We start from the raw sequence: 22,310 nt of genomic DNA, 5'->3' as shown, positions 1-22,310 counted from the left end.
AGTGATCAGATTTTCAGATCAATCACCTTTGAGGCTCTTTCTCATTTATTTTTAAACATGGATGATAAGCTTTTAAAAGATTAATGTTCCTCAGCAAACTAGTGCACCGCATGTAACTTTCAGGGTTAAATCTCCAGCACAGATCAATACTCGCGTGCAGAAACCCTGTGATTGCAGAAGCTGAAAATCTGGCCCCATGCTTTGAATAAATAATTATTTGCTTGTCACTAAAAATCTTTCCTGTCACACATTATATAAAGAGGGATTTCTGTGTGTTTTTAGTTTGTAAGCCCAGAGGATCAAAGAAGGAGTTTCATAATTTATCTGAAATGTGACATGCTGTTCCACATGCAATTTCTGGCAATGCAAATGCAGTGTACTTTGCACCAACCAAATTTAAAAAATAAGAATAAAATATTTAAAAAAAAAAGGAAAAAGGGGAAAAAAAATAGAAAGAAAGAAAACAACCTTCCTTGAATATACTTTATTTTATTTTAGATGATGGGAGAGAACACAAAATAAAAACTGGCACTTGCATTTCTGTTTTCAAAGTGCTTCAGAGAAGCATGAAACAAAAGCTCTGGAATATGGTCCTCTTTATGATCACTGTAAATCATTTTCACAGAGTAATGACTTATTTTTTTCCTTTCCCTGTGCTGGTAATTGCTTTGTTTACTATGTCAAAGTTTCTTCATGCTTTGACCTTTTTGCATTCCCTTTTGTCTTTTCTGGGAAAGAAGAGCGGCCAGTCAATAAGAAGAAACCGTCATATTGAAAAAGCAACATGATTTAATTGTCGTCATTCATGGGCATTAAAATCCAGGTACATCGTGAAGTACAAGATAATGACAGAGAACATGAATTGATTCTAGTGATAGAATTTTCTCCCACCAACAGAAAATAGCACAGACTGTTACCCAGTTCTTAAGCTGCTTTTAAAGGTTTTTATCCGAGCACCTATCTAGCTTATGCAAAAAAAGCAGGAAACGTCCTAACATTTGACATTATAAAAGGAAATGGAGTCAGTAGCTGTAAAAATAAATAGAATTCATGTCTTTTTACCTATCTGTGCCCATTTAGAAAGTATTCATACACTTTTAATGATTTTTAAACCTGCTTACATTAGAGCTAATTATACTTTCCATACAAACATATTTTCATCGCACTATCCCTTTTAACTTTATCTGTAATAATAATATATATAATGTTGCATATCAATATAGTTATCTAAAACTAGCTTGATCCCATGTTAGACTATTGGGCTTTTTGTAATTAACATGACGAATGTAAAGTCATGTACTGAGACTCCATTACACGAGCATTTACTTCCTAGCAAGCGGTATCTTCAGTGCGAACTTACAGCTACAGCTGAGCGATAATTTTGCCACTTGTGCTCATACAGCAGCCAAGGGCCCCTCTTTCCTTGCTGTGCCATGGCCTCATCACGCTGCCGGACTGGGAGTGGCGGAACATCTCCCAGAGCCAGAGAATACGTGGGTAGTGCAGAGCCCACTCAGCCACCAGCCGGTCTGGGTGATGTGCTACGCCGGGGTTGTCACAGCGGCAGCCCCAGGATGTGGAGGCAGAAAGCATAAGCAAGAGCAAGCCTGAGACTGCTGTGATTTAGGACCTGACCAGCCATCCCCAACATGTTGCAAAGTTGACGAAAGGCATGATTTGCCTTTCCTGCAGTGCCTTTGGTCTAGCAGTGAGGGCACTTTAGCCAGCCCCACGAGTGGGTTGGATGACTACATTTTTATGCAGGTACATTATAATCCCCAATCCTGCAAAAAAAATGTGTCTGGGTGAAACCCTGTGAAGGTTTTCCCTGGAGAGGTAAAAAAAAAAAAAAAAAAAAAAATTAAATTAAAAAAATAATACCATGAGGGTCTCTTAATTGCTGTGCAGTAAGAACACTGAGCAGACTCCCACCGGCCAAGCAGATCTTTGGGTCTGCCCACTCTGCAGCAGCTCTGGTTCCAGCTGAATGAACAACCACTCTGGGACATTTCCCATGGCTTTTCCTATTCCACAGCTCCAGAAGAAACTTTCGAATACTGTCTGCCTCTGTTTCCATACTTTTGAAGGTTAGATGGGGGAACAACATGTATTTCTACTGGTCACAGTCCAGTCTTGCACACTCCATTATTCCTCTTGCACAAATACTCTTTGCTACTACTTCCATTTCTGTTTCTGTTTCTCCCAGGTGTGTGGAAAAGATTCTGGTGCCCTTAGAAAGTGTGTGAAATGGGTTCCAATTTAAAAAATGGCTGATGGGTAAAGATTATGTGGGATTAGGGGCTTGGCTTATAATTACTCTCTGTTAAAAACTAAGTAATAGAGCTTCAAGAGAATCCAACTTTAAGTTTGAATAAAAAAGGGAAATGGGTAGTTTGGCACCAAGATCTGTTAATCTGAGTAGTATGAGAAAGAACTCGTACTGACAGTGACTTAGAATGATGGAGAGTTGCCTCTGAGCTTGATGGGAATGAACTCCAGAACAACACCTCTCGCACCATAGTATCTCTCCACTGCAGTCCTATTCTTTATTGTTCCTGGTTTGTTCACAGGTTGGAACAGAGGACCACATTGGACCACATCCACTCTGGGAAACAGGTTTACTCATGTCCATGGGAGCATATCCACACAAAGCTATTCACAAAAGCTTACTGGTTGCTGCCTACTTAGATACATTCCTCTCTTTGATATGGAAGCAATGGGACGATACAAAACTTTGTGCAATACTAATATTGGTCCACTGATATCTTCATTGTCAGCAAGTGTGGAGTAGGAAAAGAGTTCTACATTTTTAAGTGGTAGAACCAACACTGGATAGACAACTTCAAAATGCCAAAGACATTACTCAAGACCAAGAGGTTTTTATCAGTGGTCTCTGATTTTTGGATATCCAGCTTGAGACACCGTAAGTGGAGTAAATTTTCAGAAAGCCTTGAGCACCTGCTGTCTGTAAAACTGGCTGTATTAAGGTATCTGAAGATGAGCACCAGGAATTGGATGAATCCAAAATAAGTTTTCATCGGAAATTCAAATTCCATCAAATTGGCATTTAAGGAGGACTTAGTACTTTAGGCAGCTCTGAAAGTCCTAGGCACCATGCACAGTGCAAGTTTACCTCAGACACTGGCAGATATAGGTAAACATCTTCATCCTAGGCCACTACAGAATAGAGGGAAGAATTTCAGTAATTCAGGGCTAGCAGTACTATTTTTTTCTTCACTGATAGTTTAAAAAACAGATGTACATTTAGATACAGATGAGATGTATGGAAATAAAGTACTTTTTCTCTTCTAAACCTTAACAGCTGGTTTCAGATTTTATTTAATAATCTTCTTCTAAGACTTAATCATTTAATTTTATTTTTTTTCCGGTTTTTATTTCTTGTGATGTGTAAATAGCTAAGAAATATTAAATACTATAATATCTTTAATTAAGACAATAACATTTCAAAGGCTAATGTAAATTCAAGCTGCTAAAGTCTATAATTTTTCTGTCCAGCAGTTCATTTACACAACTGCCCTGAGTAGATGCTATATGCGGCTTAGCAAACGGCCCTAAGAGTTTTAAAATAACTCAGTAAAGCTACTCAAAGGTAATGCAATACTTCTCAGGCATCTTTAATTTGAGTTAAGAAGAAAATAGGGTTTTCTCATTAATTATTAACCCACTTCTTCAATGATTTATACACATTAAAAACACAATTGAAACATTCAGAAGTAATTGTGCTTGTAAATATGTATGGGATCATGAGACTGGTTTTCAGAAAGGCAAGGTTTTATGCTGCAAAATAAATCCTATATTTCTGGACTGTTTTAACTGCTTTTATTAAACTGTTATATTGTTCCCATGCAAAAACAGTGAAAACAGTCTTTTCTAATCTAGTTTGCTATTGGTTTTGTGTTGTCTTTTTTTTTTTAAAGATTTTTTTTTTTAATTTTTATTTTTTGCAAAACCTCACTGACCCCTATAAACAAAAACATCTCATCTCAAAACTCCAGATACAATCAGTTTGCGGTGTATCGCAAACGGGTACAAATATGTAAAATTTGTGCTTTTAAAAGCTTCTGCTTTGAGTAGCCTTACATTCCGTAACTGTGTCCTAGCAATTGTCAAGCTCTATTGCATGCCCCATTCAGGAAAATTATATCTTGTTGGGATGACATAGCTTAAAGAATTTGGCTCTTCTTACCTAGAGCTTCCATTAAATTATATTAATTTTAAATATCTATGGAATGATACTCTTACAAAAACATTTAAACAAAAACAAATTAATGGGTTTGGTTTATGAAAATGACTCTACAGTAAGTAAGAAAGGTTCATCACAGTTTTGGTAACTTGCATGAGTTCATATCGAAATCTTTCACACGTTCTTAATGAATTTAAAACTGCTGCAGCTCTAGGTATTTTCAGTTGTACGCTCTGAAACAGTAGACACCGTACAGCTTGTGCTTTTTATCAGGGAAGCCTACAAAGCGGACAGCAGCCTCGTTGGGGCTGCAGCGTTTTCTGGGTCTGGAGATGGGGTAGCGGACGCTGCCGTCTGCCAGCCAGCCGGCGTCACAGCGGTCATAACCAAGGAGCTTCCAGGCAGCGAATATCTGCCCAACCTTGGCAATCTGGGCACCATCCTTCAGGCAGGCCTGCACAGCTTCATCATAGGTCAGCTTGGTTGGGTGAATCAGGTAGTAAAAACGACCTGGGGAGAGAAGGAAGGAGAAAGATGTGTAAGGGAAAAGCATATTATCAAGGGAGGTCTTGAGGAGAAATGAGGATATCAGCTAACTTAGCACACCATAGTAACTTCAACTGCATAGGCATTAAATGCTAACTGATCCATCGCAATGCACTTCATAGAATCACAGAATGATCTGGATTGGAAACGGTCTTAATGCCTACCCAGTTCCAGCCCTTTCCCATGGGCAGGGCTGCACTCCACCAGATCAGGTTAGAATAGGGCCCCATCCAACTTGGCCTTGAGTGCCAGCTCTCTGAGCAGATGTGACAGGGCCTCACCGTCCTCTGAGTAAAGGGTTTCCATCTAACATTCAGCCTCACTTTCCTCCTCTGTCTGCAGAGAATAGCAGGAAGAACTTAAGGGATTCAGTGGAGGCTGTTCTGAGACCAGCATCAGGCTGCTACATTCAATCCAGTGAAATGCCTAAGGAACCTGAGAAATCAGGTAGAGCAGATCTCATACAGCTGCATCTTGTTGTTAGAGAAGGGAAATTAGTTAAACGTCCAAAGCCGCACAATCCTACATCATGCTCTCAACATTAGATGAAAACTCTTTGTGAGCTTCCTTCTCGGAAGCGTTGCAAGATATGGCCTTTGAAAGTTTTTGGGTGGGAGCTGCTGGAGCTAGCACATGCAGTTCTATTCTGATTAAGTATAAGCACAATTAGAAGTTCTTTTTCTTTCTTTCTTTCTTTTTTTTTTTTTTTTTTTTTTTTTTCCCCTTCTCCCTGTAAGAAAAATGAGATATTGCACGTCTTGTCTTCTCAGAAGCAGAGTTTGAACCCCTGGTAGATCAAAACCATGCCTGCTATAAGTCTTCATTAGCTGTGCCACAAACATTCACCGCACTTCTTCAGCTCTGTTTCTCTTTAGGCATCAAAGGGCACATCGGTACCGTACCACAGCACTGAACCAATAGAGCAGCTAAGAAAAATGCGCCTCCGTCACAAGGTAATGAAAACACATGCCAGCAAGTAGTGCTCGAAGACTCCTCTGTACCAATCCACAAGTAGCAATAATACTAACATTAATTTCACTTATCAAGACAATGTAACTTTATCATAAGCCTTTCACTCATTAAACTTATTTATCAGATTTCTAAGTTAAGTTCACAACAGTTTTTGACCTTACTGCTCTATGAAAGAGGCAAGTTGTCTGAAAAAACAAATCCATTTATTCATGTGGGGCAAGCACACTGTCTGCTTCTGAATTAAAAATGCATTCCAGCAAAACACCCATTTTCTTTCTCATAAACAACAGTTAAGCACACAGAACAGATTCTGCACAAATAACTTTCTTGGTGAAGAAAAAGCAGCAGGAAGAAGAATGAGTTATGTCTAAATCCCAGCAAAAAAAAGCAGAGAGGTTTTTTGAAGTGAAGAAATGTCAGGTTGGGTGAAAACATAAAGATAATTGAATTAGCTTTGTGTGAAGGTTTGAAATTTTATACTATGATGGGATTCATCTAAAAAAAAGGCACTTATACTGTGGAGAAGTACCTTTTAAACAATTTCACTGTTGTCAGAAGCAGTGTCTACAGTATTTTCACCGGAGCAGAGTGTATAATTGTCCCTTTGTAAAATGCACTGATTCCATTGCAGCAAGTTGGTGACATTTACAGGCTGTTGCTGAAGAGAATGTTTATTAAGTGGAACCCTGTTCTTACTTGGTTTTTAAGAGGTTTCCCTAAAGCAAATAGGATTTCAGACTTAAGGGAACAGGGATTTGGACTGATAGTATGTAAACTTCACCTAGCTTATTAGTTGCTCTTCAAACCATATGTCAGTGGAATGCAATTTCCTTGGGATTTGCAGTAAGGTCAGGCTTTTGACATATGACATCAATAATAAAAACTCCTACACTCCGCCCCTTCCCTAAATGAGAGAACTTTAGCATCAAACCCCACACGAGTGGGACATGCACACAGAATGACAGATTAAACAAAAGACTGTGAATAGACCTGGTGCAGATTTACTGTTTTTCCCCTGCCAATAGGTTAGAAGTGCTCCAAAAATGCTCAGTCTTAGTTCTCATTAATTCACGTGGAAGTAGGGAGAAGTGCTAATCCTCTGTCTGTAATTAATGTTTGGGAGTTAGGTCATTCCTATGGAGAATGAGTGTGCCTGGCTTGACTTTTCACCCCGAATCAAGGGGCAGGAGTTTACGCAAACCTAATAGAACCCCACTTATAACAGCTATTTTAAGGTTTTGCTTTTAACAGATCAGCTTAAAGAGCAAAATTTGAGCACTTGACTTAAATACCCACTGCAGGAGCATGGCAGACAATGCACTGCCAGTGGAGATTTTTTTTCCACCCTCAGCTCTAAATTGGGTATTTCAAGGCAAAGTTTTTCCATCTAAACCAGGTGCAGAGGAGGTGGGACATCATGCTTAGCGGTACTGAAAGATGGTACCACCCCACCTGATGTGTTCTGTGTGAGAGCCAACACAGTGCCTGACAGGGAGGGCTCTTGCCCATGTGCTCAGGGAATCAAATTGTTTTGACAAGTAGAGAGCGCACCTCAAACGGCAATGAGTTGGCATTCTCAGCATGCAGCACAAGACATAGAACTATCATCAGCTCTACAGACTCAGCTCAGCGTATCTCACTGCCACAGCAGCCAGCTGCGGCCAATGCTCTTCAAAATGCATAAAAACTGCACAGGTGAGAGGCACTTTTCATTCCTTCAAAAATAAGATCACGATATGCAGGTTGAAATCAATGTTCCACTCAGGTAACTGCATTTAAACTGCTACATTAAATGCATGGGTATGATTTTTGAAAATCCTCTTCCATTCCCCCCAGGAGCCACTGGCTCAGAAGCACCCACTTTTCAGAAAGGGCATATCATTTTTCTTTGGGTAGTTTTGTTTCCCCTTTTAGATAAATGGCTACATGCTCAAGTACTCTATTTATCAGTGGTCAAATGAACAGCCAGCATGCATCATTTGGAAAAGATCTTCTACTGTTTTAAATGGTGGTGGTTGGCTCATTGTGTGCATTACTGAAATAAGCAGCTGCACTCACATAAAATCGCTGTATTTTTAGTTTTGTTAACGTGCGATAATTTTATTAAATTTTGCTAGATGTGACAACAAATAATTAATGCATTGAAGTTTGGTGTGTAAGGTACATAACAAAATGCACATAAATCAGCTGGAAGTGTGATGCAAGCAGTATTTAGACATCTTTTTTTTTGTTCCATTTTAGAGGAACCCTCCTGGACATGTTCTCATGTAACTGCCTGCACAGCCACAGAAAACAAAAAGTTCCTCTATGAACCAATCAAAGGAAGGAGTTACACGGACAGAACAAAATGCTCAAATAATGCACTTAAACTGCTCCAAGAAAAGACACCGTAGAGGGTAATTTTGTAAAGTAATGAGTATTGTATATTGTACTGCAGAAGAACTTTGCTGAAACAATTTTCCTGCACAGTTAAGAGGAACAAGTACATAATTCTTTGCTAACAGAATGAAAGTACTTCTTGGTGTTCACCAAAGAGAGGTCCCATAGCTCCTGAGTGAACACACTGAATCTGGATTAGAACTAACTGCGTTGATGATTATATTTCCATTTTTTCACCTTAATGCCTGAACAATTACGTACCTTCATTCTCCACTTTAAAACTAAGCCTCAGCTACTTAAAATTGAGCCTTTTTTTTACGCCTCCCCTGAAGTCATAAGGTATTTAGGGATGTCTTTCTCTAGAAAGAACCCAAACTAAACCTCACGCCCTCCAGTTACTCACAGCAGCTCACACAACTGACACTCTTTGAACTGTGCTTTTATTTTCAAGCTAGCATTGCATGCTCTCAGTCCTGAGGCCACTGGTGTGTTTCCAGCTCCCTCACAGAGAGCTGAAGGCTCCTCTGTTTTAGACCATCAGGAGACTCCAGCCGTCACTGCCACTTCTGGTGTCCTGACCACCTCTCATTTTCCTTGGCTGTTCCTGAGCTGAGAGAATCAATATTGGGTGTTGCAGAAATAGCTCTGTGCCCAAAGCCACTATCTCTGGCAGTTGCAACCTGGTGGCAAACCAGGTTATTATAAGATTTTTCCTTTTACAGTGAGAACACTAATGACATTGTTAAACACACACAAGCTGTCCAAGGTGTTAAGCTGCAAATAAGATGCTGGCATTCTGGGGGCATTTCTGGGATTATAGTGGATGTTTTAAGTGTGCTCAGAATACAAATAGTGGAGAACATAGGAGAGACACAGGAGGATATGTTTTCTGCTGACACCCTGAGAGAAGTATTTGGAGGTGAGCTGAAGGGACCTGAGTAAAGTGGTATTCCACTCTTCACATCACAGTCTTGCTGTGTGGTATTCTGTCTCATACGTCATTTTAGCAAACTCCCTAAGCACGAGATCAATGCTGTTGCCTCCTCTTTCACTTCTCTGCCATCTCTATACCATATTCTCATCTTGCCTCATTCCTCTTCCTCCTCCTTTCTCTTGCAGTATCAGCGTACAGACAGTATTTGTCTGTCAGTACTTCTTTTTTTTTTTTTTTTCCCCCCCAGAAATGTTTTTTTCTCTTTCCTTGAGAGATACTGTCCAGCTGCTGGTGTGGTCAATGGTGGTCTTTAGTGACCAGCGAACTCAAGAGTTTATGCTATCAGCACTTTAAATAGTGCAGCTATCAATTTTATTTTTTTCCTCTGTTTATTTTAATCCTCGGTGCTATTTTTTTTCTCTAGATTTAAATGAGCATATGATGAGCTCATATAGGATTCTGCCTTGCTTAAACGGAACAAGAGAAAAATGAGCCAAAGTTTTCTGTAATTATGTAGCATGATAAAAGTCACACAAGCATTTGTTTCTGACTGTGTCCTACCTAATTTTTTATATTATTAACTCGAGAATTTGTTGTCTTTTTTCTTTCTGAGAGGGTGGGACAGGCTTAGCATTAAGGCATATTGCCTGAGAACAAGGTTTATGTTTATTTTTATGTATGCTGTAGGGCAAAAATGCTTCACTGAGGATAAGCAATCTGAGCATAAACAAAAAGGGCTGTGCTCCTTGGTCTCATTGGGCTGAATGCCAAACACGTGTGAAGTGAACTACCCCTAAGCACAATGCTACAGAGGGCTGTAGGCTCCTTTTGCACTTCTTACTTGCAGTGCTCCTCTCATTCACAGCCATGCTTTGTAAATCCTTTCCAGCCATTAGATTAAACCTTAAATTATAGCAATCTGAGATGAACAGATCAGCTCACTTCATACCTAAAGTAAAATCTACTAAGAGCTGAAATTTTGCAGTCACTGGAATAAGCTTTAGGGCAGACCAAGCTCAGAGTAAGAGGGAATGTCTCAGTTTTGACAGCATGCTAAGATTAGAAATCTGAGTTATTAGTTATATAAGCTAGAAAAGACTTTGCTGATAAGGAAATATTTGTCCTATTAGACTTGTTGTATGAGCTGGAGCTGCTTGAGGCAACAGCAGAGATGAAATGGCAATTAGAATTTCATTTTGGTGACACTGATGTTGTAAAACATCATAATTATAATTGAATTCAACGGGAAATCTAAACGAAAGAAATTGCTAGTTTATTCATTTTAACTGAAACAGAAATTAAGAAGGCATGTTTAGTGGGGTGAAATTGAAGATACAAGAAAGCACTACTAACATTAGCTCCAAGTTCTGAAAATAATCTGCACAAACACATGGCACAGCCACCATTACTGTGGTTACATGTCTTTTTAAATCCATCAGTAACATTTCCCAAGGCTAGCCTTTGGCCAGCCAAATGCCATCTGCTGCTCTCTGCTGCCGCTGGCATCTCGTTCTTTTCAAAGCATGGAACAAGCCCCTCACATGGTAAATGCAAACATGATTCTTACCATTGAAGTTTGAAGTAAAACAGAAAACATCATATCGGCTCTTCTCTTTATCCCAGAAGCCATAGTTTCGGACGCCAGGCACCGTATTCTTCCCCCCGCAGGGCTCCCTGGGCTTCGTAATAGGGTACTGCACTGAGCCATCGCTGAGCCAGCCAGCATTGCACCAGTCCAGCCCTGACCTCCAGGCATCATAGAGCTGGTCGAAGGAGGCAATGATGGAGTCCTGGTCCAGGCAGGCTTGTTGAGCCTCATGGAAGTTCAGGTTATAACGACCCAGACGTGGAGAATAGGGGAATACAACACCTGAAATGACAGAAAGAGGTGAGCTGGGGGGTCACCACCACTAGTGGGGTTTTGAGTCTTCAACACTGAAAGAACAGAAGAAGCAGCATTTACAGTTGTTAGAAGGATAAATGAAGATCAACTCCAGGATGTGTTAAGTCATAAAATCACAGAATCATTAAGGTTGGAAACAACCTGTAAGATCATCTAGGCCAGCTGTCCACCTGCCACCAACACTACCCACTAAACCATGTCCCTAAGTACTACGTCTGCCCTTCCCCTAAAATTTCCATGAAATTGTGTGTGGTTTTAGAAAGGTTTTAGGAAGACATTCATGATACAACCCAGCTGCTTTTGTCAGTTTCTCACCACTCAAGAAGGAAAAGCTCCTCACAGAGGGAACAAAATTTCTTTAGTACCAGACAGATGCAGAAAGGTAGGGCAGAGAGACCTTGCAGCATTTGCAGTCATCACCTTTATTTCACAGATCTTTATATTTGTTTCATAATTGTTTCATAAATTCATAAATTCTCACTGTGAGAGTGAAAGGGCACAGGAACAGGCTGCTTGGAGAGGTTGTGGAGTCTCATTCTCTGGCGATACTCAAGACCCATCTGGATCCTTTCCTGTGTGACTTTCTACAGAGAGCCTGCTTTAGCAAGGGGTTAAACTTGATCTCCAGAGGTCCTTTCCAACCCCTACAATTCTGAGATTCTGTGAAGAATATTATCTGTTGTTAAAAATTGCATTTCGAAGCATAAAAGATGTGGAATAAAATGCTGAGGAGCCGCCTCCTCTTATGGCTCTGATAAAAGACTGTACAAAAAAATAGACTTAAAACAAAACTTTGGATCAGTCCACTGTAACTTTGGCAGGGTTTAAAAACTTTACCCAGATCTAAATTTTATGGTTGGCTTCAGCCCAGTCTTCATAATAAGCTGAAATAAAATGGCATTCGAGAAGATCCAGCTCAGAGAGTTTATTCTCAAACATCTCTGCAGGACTAGTTGCTGTGGGATGCCAAGAGGCTGAAGACAAGGTAACACGTTATGGAACGAGCAAAAAAGTTTAAGCCAGTGCAGACATCCATCTTTCTTTTTATTTTCTGCCTGCTGATGAATTCTCCTTGTAAGACGTTCCTTGTCTCCAGGGCAATGTACAGAGCATAGGATACTGAAATTATATTACAGGCATGCAAGACAGTCAGCATGCAATGAAGTCATTCTTCTTCTTGAGCAGTCAGTCCACTTTGGTGTCTATTCCACTGCTATCTTAGCATTCCCTTTCTTTTCATCCTCTCCCTCACTCATTTATCATCCAAGTACTGTTATTTTTGTTAAATAAAATCTTTGTTATTACTAAACCTCAGTGACTTGATCCAAGAAAATAAAGCATACAAACGTAAACTTGGCAAGGGAATAATAAACAAGATTTTGTTCTCCCTCAGCAATTAGCTAGAGGTTCTGCTGACCTTCTTCCCTTTTCTAAATTCTTTCTTAAAGGGTTTTTCAGTTATTAGTTGTTCTGAACTATAAAGCATGAATGAAACGTAACATATCGAGTGCTGCTAACTATAACTTAACAAACATGTAGCTGTCACTATTTCATTATTTTCTGGCCCAGAAGTGGACATGAGAAACTGAAGAGCTAAACTTAAATTATTTTAAAGACTGAGAAAAAAATTCAACAGATTTAATCCCTTAAGGTTTCCAAAATCACATTTTTTAGATTGCTAAATATGTATCTTAATTTGTTACCAATGTACTTGAGTTTGACGGTTTGAGACATAATGTTTTAATAACATAAACATGCAGAAAATTGTAATATTAGCTTTGAGCTACATTTGAGTAGACTGCATAGAAGCTGATTTCTGTCTGAGTTCATCTGCAGTACACGTCTGCAACTGATTAACACTAATTTCATCCTGCAGATGGGGGTGGCCATTGGTGATTTTGTACAGCAAAAGTGACTGGATACATGTTTTGTGTAGCTCTGCATTATCTTGCATCTTTGCTCATATTATTCTTTCCCCTTCAATTTCCTATCAAACCGAACACTGAATTCATAGCTAGTCTTACTATTTGTCTTTCTTTTGGTAAAACTCAGCAGTTCTGAACTTCAGTTAATTGCCCAGCATCTTCTTCAGTCTTGGATCTTACAGGCTGTCGAAAGATAATCCATCCCATCTGTTCCTGAACGGACAAAAGCTGTCTGGAGGTTTGACTCTGTTCCCAAACTAAAGACTGATTCAAAACTCCTGACTCCAACGCTGTGTTTTGCCACCAGACAAAACACATATTTCCAAATGTTAACAAAGTTAATTTAGGAAATGGAGGAAGAGAACACCCAGCCTCAAATGGACAGAAATTAATAATGCTTTTTTTTTTTTTTTTTTAGTCATTTGAAGGCTCCAGAATGTCTTCCACAAGGAAAGAATGGTCTTCCTCTTCCAAACACTGGCGGTAGCCTTTTTTGTCTGGATTTCACTCCAGCTGAGTGTGAACAAAAGCTGTTAATCCCTCCATGTTTTCTGTAGCATGTCTTGCTGGCAGGCTTCACAGCAATGGCACCCATGTGCAATCAGGCACTTCTAGCAATCTACCAAAAGCTGTGTAGGCAGAGGACTGATGGGAGCCTGTTTAAAACCCAGAGAATTGTAGTTCCCTCTCTCTGTTGCAGGAAGAATGAGCTGAAGGGCATTAGGTGGTCCATCTCCTTGCCTCAAGGAAGCTGCTGAGACTCTAATGGAGCCTGAATGAGGAATGAAAACATATAGTATAGATTTTGAAACATGCATTTCTCTGAAAATGGGCCTGTCCCCAGGGAAAGAACCTGCTGCTCAGGAAGAACCTGAGAAACACTGGTTCACTGGAGAGTAAATCTATCACTGAAAGGCTTGCTGTATGCACCTGTAGCTATGCAACCATTGTCCTACAAATAATGGAAACCAGGATTTGTATCAAAAGAGAAGATGTGGAAGTATAACATATGATAAAAGAATCCAAGAGAAAGGAGAGAGGGGGACAAGTGAAACTGTCTTGGGAAGCAACATCATAAATGTTTTTATGTGGAAGTGTTTACTGCTACCCTGATACAGGAAAATTCTTTTTATTTTTTATTATTTTTTTAGAGGGAGAGAGAACGTATATCTGGCTTATGAGAATCAAATATTCAGTTAATAAGGGGAGAAGAATCAGAGAAGCAAAACTCAGTTCTGATCTGTTACGTGTATGTTCTTATATGCAGGTAATCCCTAACACTCAATACAGGTACTTTGTAGTTACCTACTCACTGCAGGTACATTCACAATACAAGGAGTTGTAACGGTTATCTAATATAACAAGATGAAGAAATAAACCCAGAAAGTTCAATTCCTGTAACAATTTATGGGCATCTATTAAGCTAGCACCATGGGCAATTAGCAAGTTTAAGAGCATTTACAGATAGAAGAAAATTTCTGTTAATACATATGGGAAAAAATAGGACTTTTTACAGCCAGAGTAAAGAAACTGGCTTCCTTGAGTTGTAGCCTAGACAGAAAAGCAAATTTTCTTGTAGCCAGTGTAAACACTAGTTATAGTGTTTGCTATATTCTGTACTGCAGGATACAGTTTTACATTGGCAGGTTTGTACACTTTAACGCAAAATTTTCCATGTTGGATTTCTAAGATTCTGTGATTAGTAAGTGGTAGGTCTCTAATTTTCCTTCAGATTCCACCTCCATTTCTCCACCTGTCTGATTACGCAGCACTGGTTGCATGGGTAGGCTGGCAGGTTGCTTCTTCAACCTCAGTCTAGGGCCATTCATCCACAGTGCCCCATAACCAAGCTGTCAGAGCTAATCAGTCCTAAGTCTTTTAGCATCTTCAAGTCACTGTTTCTAGATAAATTTTGGTTTCTCTATTTTTTACTTTTACTTCACTGCATCCTTGAAGTGCCATTTCTCACACTGGAAGCAGTACAAGTGTGTTTGTAAAGAGCTGCTACCCTGACACAGAAGGAATTACATTGGACAAACATGATTTGCTCTTGCAAAACTGCTATTGTCTTTTAGAAAAAAACTTGTCTTTTAAATGCTCACAAATAGCATGCCCTATGTGATCAGTTTTACAGTAAACAGATCAACAAATTGTCATGCAGAGACTATTTTAAATAGCTTTTGGTGTATGAGTGTAACAGCAGCACGTAGGAGAAATAGGTAAGATATCATTAGGCCAAACGTAATTAAAAAATAAGACTAGATTAGAAATGATAACTGTGACAATTTGGAAGAACTTATTTCTTTGGACATTTTGGATTTATTTGCTCTGGTTTTGACCTATAAGGTCTGTTTTTGAAAAAGAAGCTTGATCTTTTTCTTGCTCTGTCTTGGAAGCTAATGAGCCTCCAAGCAAGGCCACAAAACCTGCTGGTTTGGAGTTTGTGTGGAGCCATCTAAGGTTTGCCTCCAACTGAGAAGCATAGTCTACAGATACTTTCAATAGTTTTATCTAGATCTGCACATTTCTGGTACAGTTGAATGCATAAAATATTTATTTTATAGACCATACTGTATAGAATGTACTCGCATTGTTCCACTTCCTCTGCCACCTGGCCCATGAATCTCAGTACCATGAAGAAACAGCATACATAACCTGTGCTGGAGCAGTGTGAGCAATGGACACAGCTGGAGGATTCACCTGTCTGGAAAACCAAAGCAGATAGACCTGGCATGGGGAGATTCACTGCAGTACATTGTTCTTGTAAGACAGGGAAACAGTAAAGCACGAACATAAAATGTAGTGCAGAAGAGTAACATGCCAACATAAAGGAAATTTAATGCAAACTGAGAATTCTTTCTTTGCTTATGATTCAGGCAACTATATCTCTCTACCACAGGGGGCCTTTTAATATGTTAAGCTTTTGACTCTCATGACAACTGTAAAAGAATGCAAAGTTAACAATCCTTATTTTACATACAGGAACATGGGATGGCCAGTTCAGTGAGAAAATGGCTTTGGTGACAAGGTCAGTATAAAATATGTACCCCACTATCTACAGTTCCTGCCACTTCCAGACACCATGCCAAATGCAACAGCCCCATTCTTAGACTCTGCATTTAAGGGCAAATGTGAGATGATAATGTTGATAAGGCTGAAGAGTTTTTGAAAGATAGAAATACAGAAAGATGGAAAGAAGGAAAGAAGGGAGGGAGGGAAGAAGGAAGGGAATGGGGAAAAGGAGAACAGGAGGGAGGGAGGATTGGCACAGTTCTTCACTTCCATAGTAGCAAAGAGAACATGCAAAAAATATGTGTAAGATATGTAACTGAGCCTAATTCCTTTAAAAAATAAAAATTACAAAAAAAAACCAAAAAGAAACAACCCCAGTTATTGTGCACAGCTTATTTAATCACAGTACAAGGAGGCTTTTATGTCTAACAAGAATATAACACTACCACTTTCAGGGAAGATAAAAGGTACTCTGAGGTAGAGGTCAACTATTTTCACATTTATAAATTAATATGATTTTGCTCAGGCAAATCTATGCCATTTGTACAGTGAACTCACTCTGAAGTGTTATTTTGTACTGCTAGCAGGCATTTCTTAGTATAAATGGTTTTGTCTTGCTGCCAGTTAACATCCTTAGGGCCACCATCTCAGGACTTCATGCTACTGATGCAAATCCTTCCTACTGTGAGATAAACCTTATTACTTACAACAGGTGCAGAATGTTAGTGTGGAGTAGCATTTTTACTTTTGTCCAAATTGACTGATTTTTTACAGATCATCCTGATCTATGCTGCACAAAAGCATGAAACAGCATTCAAAGTGGGCACTGAATAAAGTTACAGATGAGATGACAGGATGACTGCAGGGGCATAGAAAGTAATGAATACACTCCATCAACTACTTCGATCTGCATATCTACTGTAAATATAAGTGCACTTTAGTAGTTATAGTTTTAGAATGAATCTTCAGTGAAGCTTCAAACCAGAAACCCTGGATTTAGTTACCCTAGTTGGAACTGATTTGTTTTATTCTAAACCAACATCCTCAATAGTCTTATTTCACTTCTTGAAAGGTTAGCTTTTACCAAGACGTTTCACAAATGATTATTTTCCAACTCCCTGGGAAGCTTCACTCTGTAATGTCAGATATGAACAGACTGACACCCTTTAATGTCAAAAGTAATTAAAACAAAATACCATTCCGTGTGTTAAAATGCATAAATTTCCTTTGATCAGAGATTGGAACAGTCTTGTTAAAGAAAGACATACGATACTTTTTTCTCCCTACATCCAATTTATTTCTTTATTTTGAATTCAAGGAAGGGAAACAGGAAGGAGAGGTGGTGCTGGAGAGGGTGGACTGGAGTTGGCATACTTCAAAGGCAGACAGACACTGCTTAGAGAAACAGCAGCAGGCTGAAGGTGTCTGTCAGGAGGTAGAACCTAGACCTTCCATACAGTAAGCTGGTACTCTATCACTAAACAGGCAAGGTAGAAAAGTCTCCTTTTTAAAGTGGTACTTAAGAGACATGTTTCTCCAGTGCACACTGATGACTAACTTCTGTGTGTTGTCCTGGGAGCAGCAACTTTCAGTTGTCAGAGCTGAGAGGCCTCGCTGTGCTCCAGGTCTGCTAAGGATGAATAGATGGCTCCCTGAGCAACCTCATATTGCTCACTAGACCATCTGTGCATTTAGCCCTTAGTTCTGGGCACTGTCAGAAACCATGTAACTATTGCATGTGGTTAACAAATAATATTTCTCATTGTTTTCTTACTCCAGTATCAATTCTCTGCATGTACACAAGGATTTGTACCAAGCTCCAGGCAAAGTTTCCCACTGTTGCTGCTGCTGTTAGTCACTGCACCTTTCCCAAACTATCCTGTCACAGCTGCACGTGTTTGCCCTGGGATCTCGTTGCTTCTAGAAGCAGAAAGCTAATGAAAATTTACTCCAAAGGCACAATGCTAGTGGCACCAAAAAGGTACCTGGTCCAGATAAGCACTGTGATGAAGACTGTACTCTGTCTCTGACCATTTTACACTAGAAAAAAATTCATAATATCATGAAATGCTGGGAATTATCAATATTTGGGATCAAGTGGTACAGTTACTTATCTGGACAAGCTCTAAGCCTGACAGAGGCATATATTAGGATATGGAGCCTATCAGAAGAATATTATCACATGCCATTTTGCAGGATTATTGAGCAATGCTACATCCCACTTTGCAACCGAGGAACAAGCTCCAGGACAGCCTGCAAAATATCATTTTAAATCAATTTCAATAATTTTACTAATGCTTTCTACCATATTGTGTACAAAAAAATTGCTGAGGGAAATGACTACCAGAGCCCACGTGTAGGAGCTGCCTTGGCAGGCAGTATAGAGATTTACTTTATGTAATTATAAGGCTTGAAATAAACAAAGCTATTGTCTCTGTAAAATTACTTGGAGATTTTCCCTGTTTGTAGGAAGATTTTTATCTTCTTGATAATCTAAAATGTCCCGAAGTTCTGTAAAATGGCTTTTAGGAGAATGCTTTACATAATTTTGACTAAGTCTACTGCAAAAACACACAGCAGTTTGTGTAGAATTAAGGGATCAAATTAAAAACATATGGAGTCCTTCATACTGTTTGGTCATTCTTTTTTGGCTCCCTTTGCAATGGTGCTCACTGGGAGCAGACTATGCCGTGGGCTAGTGTAAGTTACAAAAGTCCTAATGTTCTTCTAATTTACGATAGCTGCTAGAGGCTGTCAGGCCAAGATCCCCAGGGCACAGTGAATCCCACTTCTCAGTTGGCTGGTATCACTATCATATAATACCAGCAGTATTAGAAGGAAAAGCAGGTATTCTTAAATGCTATTCAAATATAATTGAAGTATAACTGAGGCGCTACCTACCTTCCAAATTCAGAGCTACCACTGCTGTGTCGTCCTCTAAACCTTCAATCACTTCGCACTTGTATCTCCCATAATCATCCAGCATGATATTTGTGATTATAAGAGAGGCATCATTCTCACTGCTTTCCCTCAGAAACACTCTGCCTTGATACTTTCCGTAGCTCTTTCTATGGTGTCCCATTGCGACAAAGACGTCCACTTCTTTGAGGTAATCAGAGGTGAGTTTGGTCCACTTGACCCGGATTTTGTGGGTTCCTGAGCCAGCTGTTGATGTGTGTTCATGGTAAAATTTACAAGGCAGTGTGACGTTGCCGCCCCGCTGAGAGAAGATCTTAGCTTGTTCTGCTACCACAAGTAGGCGGGGTCCATTTTCTTCTATAATACAAGGTGAAAAACAAAAAAGAGAATTAGTCTGTGCTCCACCTTTTACAGAATGGATATGACCAATGCTGTAACAAACATTATCTATAAGCACGAAAGATCAGTTCCATGCAACCATTCATGCCTATGCAGTACGACATAAGAACTAGTTACATAAATACATCCATACTCGGCACTTTACAGGCATCCTGTATTTGCCTGTGTGTTGTTCCAGAGCTGTTCATCAGCGCTACCCTTTCTTCCACAATTCAGTATTCCTGTGCAGGACTTGATATGGCATCCAGCAAACCATTCTCATGAAACATGAAAACTGTTTTGGTGTCAAACAGCATTTTTGATATTGACATGAAAACTGCCAGTATAATTCTAAAATAGCCTATTTTCCAGATGCATTTTATTCTATACCTACCTAGAGTTCCTCTTCTAACATATTTCCACTAATGTTGGGAAGTCCATTTTATCTTCAAGTCAGTAAAATCTTTTCCTGCCCTTTTTCCTGATAATCTCAATCTTATTCTCTACCTCTTTTTCCCAGTATCCTTCCAATTATCACTATTTCACCTTTGGTGTTATAGTGTGACTTCCCACACTGACCCACACTTAGCTAGCAGGCTCCCTTCCTCCTCAATCTTACAGAAGATTCCCTGCTCCCTTTTCTCTGCTGCTGATGCTACCCTGTGCAGTCACTATGCTTAGGACAGTCATCCAGAGCAGGTGCTCACTTCCAACCGTATCTGTCTGGGGCTTCCTTGATAGGCTGTGATGCCTTGGGAAAGCTCTGAAATGCTCAAGTTCAATGGTGGCAGTCTGCTCTATTACCCACATGTTCAAATATTACTTCCTTCTTTCAGTAACTCTTCTTCCCTCTGATTAAGCAAGCTCAGTGCTTCTGTAGGTATTGCTGTCTTCTATCATCAAAGCCACCAGCTGAAACTGGCGGTGAATCAAAAGTACACACTTGCTAGATAAGAATTACCAGCCTCGCTGCATACAGCTGTTTGCAAAGAAAGATACTGCAATTCTCGGTGTCTCTCCAGCATGTCAGTGAGATAGCATAGGAGTGGGATTTCCAGCTCCATGGGATGATCACTTCCCTGATACTTATGGCAACACTACTTCTGATACAAGCCAGGATGCCCCCGGCCTTCTTGGCCATCTGGGCACACTGCTGGCTCATGTTTCGCCAGCTGTCAACTAATACCCCCAAATCTTTTTCTCTCTTCCAGTCACTCTGCTCCAAGCTTGTAGCACTGTGCTGAGTTGTTGTGACCAACGTGTAGGCCCTGGCACTTGCTCTTGTCGGACCTCACACAACTGACCTCAGCCCAGCTATCCAGCCTGTTCAGATACCTCAGTAGGGCCTTTCTTTCACCAGGCAGATCAATACCTCCTCCCAGCTTGGTGTCATCTGCAAGGACACTGAGAGTACACTCTGTCCCCTTGTTTGGATCACTAATAAAGACATAAAACAGGACTTCTGAGGAACACCACTAGAGTAGGATATGCTGTACCAAGAGCATCACTATTAGCTGTGTGGGACAAACCAGACAGAGTGCCTACAGACTGAGCAAGCTTGAGTGCTGCAAGCTAGGTTAATAAGACAGGAGACCCTCCTAATGAAAACCACTGCTGTAGGGTCCCACACCATTCTTTATTCATGGCAATCTTTCTCGTGTAAACAGGGCATGGGGTGCTCTGGCAAGCAGAGCGGTGCATCTGAGGAGAAAGGTAACCTCAGGCAGGGCACAACAGTAAGTGTTGCCAGTCCTGTTGTCATAGGAAGAGGAGAAGGAAGACAGGAGAGCAGCCAGGATAGCTTCTTTGTTGCTTTCCCTGTTTCCATTAGGGACAAAGAAGTCCTACATGTGTCTGTCTACCTTGGGAGGGGAAATGTTATGTTTTTGGGTGGTTATTGCTGAGAAATCTGAATCAGAGCTCAACTATGTAGTGTCTTTAAACTGAAACAGGCAAGCTAATAAATATTAGCAGAAAGGACAGGGTTGGAGGGAGAGTCTGACTCAGCTGTTAGCACTCACTCTTTCTAACAACAGCTTGGTGGTGCCAGCAGAGCTGGAGGATTGCCCAGAGCACTGTCACCTCTGTCAGCATACCAGCTGACCCCATGCCTCTCCTGCCTGCTGCCCACCTGCCCTCTGGCCCTTGGCTCAGCTGATGCCAGTCTGGGTGCCAGGAAGTGCTGGGAATAGGAAAGACAGCACAGCTTCTCTCAGCCCTATGTCCTGAGGCACCATAATGCAGTGAGCAGTGATCTGTGATGAGACAGAGACCTGATGCTGGGAGGTGGGTAAGCACTGTGCTCAGCACGTCAGGGTAATGTGAGAGTCCAGCTCACTGCTAGAAGAAAAGGATACTTATTTTTTTCCCCAGGACTGCTTTCTTCAGAAGTCCCATCAGAGAAATTGTGAGCTGAATGGAGGGTCCAACTATAAATTCTGTAAATTGCAGATAACACTTTGTTTAGCAGTTGCCTTCATCAGAACAGTGTGGGTCCTTTCTACTGATGAGACAGACTTTGTACACAGCCACACAAGTGTCTCGGGTGGTGGATGAACACGGTAAAGAACATGCTGAGATTTGGAGCAGAAATGGCAAAAGCAAGACTGTTGGTTCTGATCATATGGTGGTAAGGCTCAGAAAATTCTGGGTGTTCCATGCCTGGACATGCTCAGGGCCAGGTTGGGTGGGGCCCAGAGCAGCTTGAGCTGGGAGGGAAACCTGCCCATGGCAGGGGGGTGGAACAGGGTGGGTTTTAAGGTCCCTTCCAACACAAGTCATTCTATGATTTTATGAGTCTATAGTTCTGTGGTTCTACGATTCTGTAGTTCTTGTTGCTGTCAATCTGTATATGCCTTACCTTGACTTCAGCAGGGTTCCCATTTCAGTGACACTAAATGGACTTGCTCTCAATAGCTGGCCTATTGATTTGGTTCCATATTTTATTGCTGGACACATACCCAGATGTTTTGTTTTGTTTTGTTTACTTTTGACTGGCTTTTGTGTTCAAGAGTAATAGCAAGCCAGGTTTGGAAGGAACACAGTGAAGGGCAGAGAAAATGAGTCAGTCTGTGGCCCTTGGCAAAGAACTTCATCCACTTTATCCATCAGAACTGACCAGAATCTTGTGCTGACTCT

The 22,310-nt window shown here is 40.4% G+C and overlaps 1 protein-coding gene across 4 annotated transcripts in view; it reads right to left on the bottom strand.

Moving 5' to 3' along the window:
- Nucleotides 1–469: 469 nt before the first annotated feature.
- HAPLN1 (hyaluronan and proteoglycan link protein 1) overlaps nt 470–22,310 on the bottom strand; it is a 68,429-nt gene continuing 46,588 nt past the window's right edge. For all 4 annotated transcript variants that reach the window (XM_032441296.1, XM_032441294.1, XM_032441293.1 and 1 more), the window contains exons 3-5: nt 18,777–19,151; nt 10,603–10,905; nt 470–4,714 (exon numbers count right to left, since the gene is read on the bottom strand). In XM_032441296.1, the coding sequence (XP_032297187.1) occupies nt 4,425–4,714; nt 10,603–10,905; nt 18,777–19,151 (968 nt within the window). In that variant the 3' untranslated portion in view covers nt 470–4,424. The remainder of the gene's footprint in view (nt 4,715–10,602; nt 10,906–18,776; nt 19,152–22,310) is intronic.

This window comes from Coturnix japonica, chromosome Z (assembly GCF_001577835.2).
Source record: "Coturnix japonica isolate 7356 chromosome Z, Coturnix japonica 2.1, whole genome shotgun sequence".
Lineage (NCBI taxonomy): Eukaryota > Metazoa > Chordata > Aves > Galliformes > Phasianidae > Coturnix > Coturnix japonica.
The sequence above is the reverse complement of the archived record's forward strand: the minus strand, read 5'-3'. Positions and strand labels throughout refer to the sequence as shown.